Below are 8,530 nucleotides of genomic sequence, written 5' to 3'. Positions count from 1 at the left end.
TCCTTTGAAGTGCTCGTTGTGATCAGCTGTTGGCTGTGCAGAGTGTCAGACGGACTGTTTCTGTGTAAATAACATAGGTGTGTGTGCGTCTCCTCTCATGACTCCCTCCAGCATCATGTATGAGCAGCCTATATTAATGAGATCCTGATCATTTACTGCGCCATCAGCTGTCCGGACTGTTAACTCCACTCTCCTCACATAAAAACATAAACAGAACTAAACAAACCAGAACTGTGATTACATGATGCACACACACCACACAGTCCATCTGCACATTGCACTTTGACACCCTCACACTTTACACTGTTTACATTATTCTATATTCTATATTTTGTATAGTCAAATAATTATTTTTTATAATTTTATATTATATTTCTATTTTACTGTATATATGTGTTTTAGTCATTTGAGTGTTTATTGCATGGCCTTGCGGAACAGTCTTTACATTTCACATGTGACAAATAAAAATCTTGAATCTTGAATCACTTTGTGACTGGATCATGGTTTGAAATGAATCTAGATTCAACAAATAACACAAACAACAAGCCAGCTGTTTTTAGTAGCCTAATAGTATTTGGTTTCAGACAATAATACAGCAAACTAAAAATTGGCAAAAATAGCACAAAAATAAACTTATCTCATTATCCTATAGAACTCATGTTTAGGCTACTTTTAGTGTAATTTGACATGTGCTTTTTATGTTTCCAATATTTCACAATATTTTCTACCAATTAAAACGCACTGTTTTCTTTTTCCATTGGTGCTTTTCAATTCAAATAACTTAATTTATCCGTTAGGAACTTCATTTGTTTAAAAGAGCATCAGTGCGCATACAGCTAGACACAAAAAACAACAGCAGAAACACACACATACAAGTGGCTCTATTAAAAGCATGATAAATAGGTCATAAGTAATTGTTATAAGCGGTTAAATGAGTGGTCTTTAAAATAAATAAGAAATAGATCATTTGTTCATGAGCCTGATAGATGTGGGAGCAAAGCTTGACATGGCTCGATTAGTCCGGAAAGTGAGAGATCTGTATCTGTGGCCTGAGTTTCTAAATAAACCACTATTTTAAGGTTCTTGTCCCCAGTATACTGAGTGTGCTGGATGTGTTTAACGCTGGACGTGATGTTTTCCTCAAGTCCCAATGATCACAAACCGTCAGGGGAGTGCTGCCAATCATTTTGAATGACAAGTGGTCATTTTTATATTTTAAAGTATACAAATGAACTGCATCTTTGCTAAACATCCCCTCTACATTATGTTAATTACAGAACTAATGATTTGAGGAAAAAAAAACTTTGCTGTTTTGGTTGTTCTTGCAGTTGTTTATCCTCCATGTTTTACGTACCTCAGTCTGAACTCTTCATTAATATGTTCAGGGATTAAAGCAAAAGAAAAACAAATGTATCAAACAAGTTACAGAAGGACTTCCCACATAAAACGACACCTTTATTTTCTTTGAAAGCTTGAGATCCAGGACAACAGATAAACCTTACTTGTGTCTTCTTTTAACATATGAATGTCTGAACAAGATGACCTACAGCAGTCACGAGCATTGCATGCCTATATCAACTGTCAGCTGGTAGTGTGTTTCAGCAAACTCCAGAGATGTGAAAAATATAAAACTGTAGAAAAGAAATTCAGGAAGGGGGGCCTGTGGGGGATTCTCCCTCAGAAGAAAAATGAAATAATTGTAATATTTAAATCGAGATTGTTGAAGCATTTTGAGATTAGGACAGTGGAGGTAAGGCTACTCTGTACTTTTCCTTCAGCTGCTTAAAGTAACAACACAGAAATAACCTCTAACAATACCCACCACCGCACTATTGTCTCATCTAGTCTGGTACAAATTAGCCTTTCCTTGTGTTTACTGTTGATATTTAATGTTTTACTTTTTGCTAAGAGAGCACAGTTCACTAAAGTCAAATTCCTTTTGAGTGTAAGCATACCTGACCAATAAAACACATTTAACACTGCACTGAACATTACAGAGGCAAGAGAGCAAAAGCATCAGACTTAACTCTGGAGAACTAAAGAAAAAAGTTGTTACTTTGGAAAAATGACCGTTTAACAGAGTATTTATTACATGATCTTATTCAAAGTTTTGAAGCATTCAGTCCTTCACTTTGTTATTTCAGTTGACACAGCTGAACAGGGCCGTAACCAGGGTTTAGAAAATAGGGAGGTGCAGAGTTTTTTCTCTTAATGTATCATATTGAAGGCATTACGGGGCACTCAAAATTCCCCTACAGAACATTTTGAGTAGCTTACATTTCTTTTCCTGCATTCTGGTCAGTTTTGATTCACCAGTTTGTGTCTTTTCTGCAGAACTTTATGATTCTTATTTTGTCTTTTACACAATAATGAAGGCATTTACTGAATACTTTTATAAACGTGGACTGGACAGTTGTTGCAGCCCTGCAAAGTTTCTTTAGCCTATACAAGTAACCTATATAAAGCTGATATATCATTTAGTGTGAAATTATTTTGTTTTGTTTATGCACTTGTAAGAACAGTATACAAAATGTAAAAGTAAACACAATCCAGATTGAGACACATGGTCATACAGTGATCTTATTTTGTTTTTCTGAGTTGTGTTTGTTTTTGGGGTCAGGACACTTTGAAAATACTCAAGTGTGATAATCAAACAAGGTAAAAGCAATCTAGCTCTTCATACATTGAATGATCGGTAACAAATATTGCTGCCTTGTTTTTTTAAATTCCAAGGTCCAGACATCTGTGTCCTCATACCTGGTTACAAAAAATAATCTGAGTCCATTGTGTTTGTCTATTTTGAATAAAAACTTCTGAAAAGTTTGTCTTGGGGAAAAAAAAGAGGAATAAAGTAGATTGCTAGTTTTGTAGGACATTCAAAATAACTAAACTTCAACACTTAAAATGATTTGCTAATGGTGCTTAGTGAGTTAGTTTGAGTCAGAATCAGTTTACTTCAACTCCTTGTATTTACCTTCCATTTTATTTCTATTAGTTTTTTTTTGTTTTTTTTTAAAGCAGTCCCCTGGGTATATGGCCATGTAATGGTTGTTAAACTTCCCAGGTTCAACTTGAATTTACAATTGTGAATGAGTTTGTTTTAGTTGTCTAACTTTGATGTCACTTTTGGAATAATTGTTCTCACTTTGCCTCATTGAGTTAGAAACTGAGATAAACATCAGATTTGCAGAGGGGAATAGTTCAATTATGTTAGTTAACAAGTGCTACTTTTACCACTTAGATGTGCCTCTCAGCCTGAGAAAAAGGAGTTCTAATCACCCCCCCCCCCCCCCCCACTTCATCAATATAATATATCATGCAATAAGCCAACTTTAGTATCCACCAGCCCATTTAGCTCTTAACTACCAAACTTAAGAAATGCTGTGATTAGCATCTCAAACCATTACAGTCAACAAACTTATTATTGATATACAAAAATGTTTTATTACAAAAAGAAAATTCGTTCTACATGAAAGTTTTCAAAGTTCCACATTAAAAATGGCTGCGAACATCTTTAATAATCAAACTACAGATAACCCCTGGTAGTAAAACGACAGTGAAGATAACAGCACCACTAAACAAAACAAAAGCAGTGCTTCCAGAGACGAACACATTTTTTTAAAAACTTTACTGATTTTACTACGGTCCACTGCCTGTATAGAAGTCCATCATATCGTCACAGTAAATCCATGTGGCTGGCAGTTTGGAGAGCAAAGGGGATTTAAAGTTGGAAAAAATCCAAGTTCATCAGAAAAAATAATATTAAAACAAAATAAAAAACATCATCCCTGAATTTAAGGAGGAATACATGTCTGATGTCCTACAGAAACAGACCAACAGTGCAGACATACTGTTGGAGCCAACCACAAATACAAACAGGAGTTAAACTGAACAATGCATTGCGAAATCCACCTCCATCAACAAACTGCTTAGTCGTCATCCTCATCGTCATCATCCTCGTCTTCCTCATCATCGTCATCATCATCGTCATCATCATCGTCGTCATCGTGAACAGGAAGTGCTTTCTTGCCAGCAGGTCTGCCCGGCCCACTCTTCTTACCAGCATCGCTCTTCCCTGAGCCACACTTTGCTCGATAGGCAGCAACATCCTGATGCAAGAAGTGAATCATGTTTAGAGAATGTCATCACTGTATGCTGGATTATGCCAGCAGTATTGTTGGGTACATTTGTTCAACATTGCATACAAAAAGTGAATTGAAACGGTGCCAAACCTTTTCATATTTCTCCTTCAGTTTGGCTGCCTTGGCAGCGAAGGGAGCCTTGTCTTTATCAGTCTGTTTGCTCCACAGCTCACCAAGCTTCTTGGCTATGTCACCAATCGCGATACCAGGGTGCTCCTCCTTGATCCTTGGGCGGTGTTCAGAGCAGAACACGAAAAACGCAGATCTAGAGGATGGTGAAATAATTTAGCACCAGACAAACTCCTGCTAAAATAGATTTCTTTTAATAACCACAAATATGGGGTTACTTACGGCGGCCTTTTGGGTGCATTAGGATCCTTCTTCTTCTTCATGCTTTTGGCGCCTTTAGGTGGGATGTATGTCTTCATTTCTCGTTCATAGCGGACTTTATCATTCTTGGCCAAATCCTCAAATTTCACTTTCTCCTTAGCTGACATCGTCTAAAGAATAATAAAACACCAGTTCAGTAAATGACCCAACACAGACTGTCCAAACACACACACATACATACATGTATATATATATATGCTATTTTTGTAGTATTTTTAAGACACCTGATCACTTCAGGTTTTTTTTTTTTATATGAAATAATATAGCTATATAGTAAAATTATAAACTCAAAATTCAGACTGCAAAACAGACAGGAGGTTACATAACCTGCACACTACAGAGGGAGGCAGAGGGTCATTCAGGGTCAATATTAGGCAACACTCAACATTAGACTGTTTAGACCTTTTAGTCTGACGTGCACTCATAATAAGATAATACACTTGCCATAACTAATATTGTTAATTTCTTACCTTCCATCTCTCAGAGCATTTCTTGGAGAACTCTGAGAAGTTCACACCGGCCCCTGGGTGTTTCTTCTTGTGCTCTTCGCGGCAGGTAGCGACAAAATACGCGTATGAGGTGGTCTTTCCTCTGGGCTTACTTGGGTCCTTCGCCATGGCTGCAATTCACCTACGGATTAAGGAAACAGACGAAGAAGAAGTTTTACTCAATAGCTTGTGATATAACGTTAAAACTTAAAACACAACTTAAATAAAAAGCCAAAACGTGTTAAAACGAAATATCGAAACGTTTTGGGGCGTATTTAGTTAAATGGAGCACAGAAACAGAGCACACAGTCACCAGGAGCCGTTTTAAGCTCTAATCGGATTTCTTCTTCACTGTGACAAAAAGACGCTTACTCCATTTTGGATCTTCCCGCGTAAAGTTTACCAGCGCCAAAACCTCGCCCCAACAAAGTCAGCTAAAATATTTAGATTTGCGTTTATGCAACTACATGTGTTGTGTTAAGTCTACATTAGTGAAGAAAACCTGAGGTAGCCTTGAACAAAGTGGGATTTGACAGAAACTTTTTAAAATGGTGGTTACCATCGTGTAGCAGCTAAGCTAGCAAACCAAATGGCGTTTCAGCTGCATGTTGCGCACACAGCATTAGAACAACTTCAGATCCTCTACAGAGTCAGATAGAGGCTTTAAAACTTAAATTTCGGATTCTATCTTAATAAATACATCGGCTTTCTTCGCATTTGTTTCAGCGAAAGCATTGATTTAATTCAATATCACGTAAATTTTCACATAAACGCGATCGTGGGTCAATTAATAGTTACACAAGTAAGACCTAGTTCTTCCAAGACGATTCGAAACATCAGGCTAAAATAATGAATCCTATGCGATTAAAAGCTGATTTGGCTTAACGTGGAGGCCTGAAAGCAGCAGCTTACCTGTTCTCAGCAAGTCCAGTAGTAAACGACTGAATGAGGAAGAAAGCGCAACTGTTTTGTCGCTGCCTGCGAGGCCGCACTAACTTAACTAGAACTACTTTTAGAACTCCGCCCCGCCACCCGCTGATTGGTCCGAGACGAGCACTTAAATTTGAAAGTAGGGACAAAGAGAAATGCGGTCCTGCGATTGGTTCAACTGCTTGCGAACAGGACATCAAGTTTGTGTGCGAAGAGTGTACGCTGATTGGTTGAACTGGGGTTTTAAACGTACGGCGGGAAACAACTCCTTTGTTTCCTCTGTGAGTCTAAACTGAGTCTAAACCACAGACTGAACAATGCTCATCTGTTGTTGTTGTTGTTGTTGTTTGTGTGTACGCTTTAACCGTTTTCAGTATGACACAACAGAAACAGAAACAACTAAAAGCAGCGGGAGTGTGGTTAAACAAGCTGCGGGAACAGTCTATGAAACAGACACAACTCATACCTCTTTTTAGGGTTAAGCAAGGAAGCATAAAGGACAGCTTTCCAAAAGCTTTTAAAAATACAACATATCTGTGTACCTGCTTCACCAAGTGACAAGTCTAATTTATTATGTAGCCTAAGCCACGCCAGTTTATACTTTCAAAGATAAAGATCAACTTTATTGATCCCCACGGGGAACATTTTTGCATTAGAGCAGCTCAAGAAAACAGGAAACAGGAATATAATTATTAAAAATAAAAATGTAAGTTAAATATCAAACATATTAACATACATATGTATTACTTAACTATGGAAACCAGTGAAAAATACAGCCCTGCACTTTGGAAAAGCATTAATGAGGTCATGAAAGACATTGCATTAACAAAGACAGGTTTATTTTTATTATTATTTTTTGTCCCTATAGGCAGGAATATGCACATTTCTAATAGAAAGAACATCAAGAACATACTAAACAACCACCAAAATATACTCTGTTAGTAATAGTCTAAGTCTACATAACCTAGTGATTTGTGTATCCTGTAGCCTAAAATTACCAGGAGCAGCAGGGTTTGCTATACATTTTTTTTTCTCAATGAAAGTTGAAAATCAACTCACACTCAGTGATAGATCAGCCTGTTGGTTCCCTTTTTATTGTCTTGGTTCTTATTATTACTAAAACGTCCCTTTCATTAAGACAATTTACTGAAGTGATTCTTATATTTGTAAGTCTTTGCCACATATAAATTATAAACACCAGGATAAAGAACTAGCTAAATGAAATGTATTCCTGCGCACAGGCACATCCTTAAAATCTGGGCATTTTATGTCTTCTAACATGTGATTACATGTTCTAAATAAACACAACCCACAATATTGATAAAGATTGTAAAAAAAAAAACATAGAAAGTACAATATCATTTACGTTTTGACAAACATTACTTTCCAGTCTGTAAGTAATTACTTTATGGACACAAAAATTAATGTTTTTTTTTTAAACATTCTCAGAAAAAAGCAGACATATTGTCTGTGTTGATATGAATCGTAACAGGCTCATGGTTCACATTTTAAGCTTCTAATACTAAAAAGAGTCAAACATGGTCAAGGTTTGTAGCCTGCTGTCACATCTGTTTGCAGGGTAAACTTCACCAGCCACACCGCTTTAGTCAAAAGATGTTAGGGTCAATACAAGGATGGAAAGTGCATCTCTGTCTTCAAAGTAACTCTGTCGCCTTAGAAAAATATAACAATGTGTTGTCAGCTGACACTTTTGTTGTGGCCGGAATCTTTATATTGAAATCTAACAGCCTGCTGATGGAAACTCCTCACATTTTTATTTAGAGGGTTGTTTGTGGTCAGTGGTTCATTTTTCAGCTGGGTATGCTGATGAAGAAATATGACAAAGCATCCGCTCTCTTCTAAAACAAAAACTCAGTTTGATGCAGGAATTCATTTTTTCAGGATTTAAGTTCTTATCCTTGGTGCACATGAATATCAGGATCTGTACGACCTGCCTGACTGTGGTCTCCCGCTGTGAGGAGCAGAGCAACAGGTATGGAGAATCTCCTGAGCAGACTGCCTGAAATTATCTGGATATTTTGCAAATCCAAAAAATGTAAGTTTGCTCATGACAGCAACAATGTAGTTGCTATTCTTCACACACAAAGATACACACACCTGTGTGTCTATATATTGAATTTTGTTTGTCAACGCAGTGCTAATGTTTGTACATGGACATTACTTGTATTCTGCTTCTGGCCTTTATAACAATAAATGACTATATAAATGTTGTATTCTTATGTTGCCAAAATATGTGTGTGTGGGGCTGTGCGCACACTAACCCTCTCCAGCTTGGAGAGTGTCTCTTGCACCCTTATTCTGGGGGTCGCCACAACTACTACTACTTCTATATTATATTGTTCTCTTAGTTTTTGCTTTGTTTTTTGCGTCTTTGACTATTTAGAAAAGCGCTATATAAATCTAATTTATTATTATTATTATTAAGTCACTGGTTTTCACATTTGAGTTGTGAGGATTCAGTTCACACTCCGGTGCAGCAGGAGGCAGCATGCGGCTTCCTGTTGCGATATGTTAGCAAATATTAAAGATGACGAAAAAGCCCCCCCCCCCCCCCTCTCT

The 8,530-nt window shown here is 37.2% G+C and overlaps 1 protein-coding gene across 1 annotated transcript; it reads right to left on the bottom strand.

Moving 5' to 3' along the window:
• Nucleotides 1-3,418: 3,418 nt before the first annotated feature.
• hmgb2a (high mobility group box 2a) lies at nucleotides 3,419-6,080 on the bottom strand. Its single transcript, XM_020639643.3, has 5 exons — nucleotides 5,933-6,080; nucleotides 5,003-5,162; nucleotides 4,494-4,642; nucleotides 4,233-4,407; nucleotides 3,419-4,109 (listed from the first exon to the last, which is right to left on the bottom strand). Exons 2-5 carry the CDS (start codon nucleotides 5,147-5,149, stop codon nucleotides 3,930-3,932), a joined length of 651 nt encoding a protein of 216 aa, XP_020495299.1. The 5' UTR covers nucleotides 5,150-5,162; nucleotides 5,933-6,080; the 3' UTR covers nucleotides 3,419-3,929.
• Nucleotides 6,081-8,530: the final 2,450 nt, after the last annotated feature.

Source organism: Labrus bergylta, chromosome 1, assembly GCF_963930695.1.
Source record: "Labrus bergylta chromosome 1, fLabBer1.1, whole genome shotgun sequence".
Classification (NCBI taxonomy): domain Eukaryota; kingdom Metazoa; phylum Chordata; class Actinopteri; order Labriformes; family Labridae; genus Labrus; species Labrus bergylta.
Note: the sequence above shows the minus strand (reverse complement) of the source record. Positions and strands in the feature narration are given on the sequence as shown.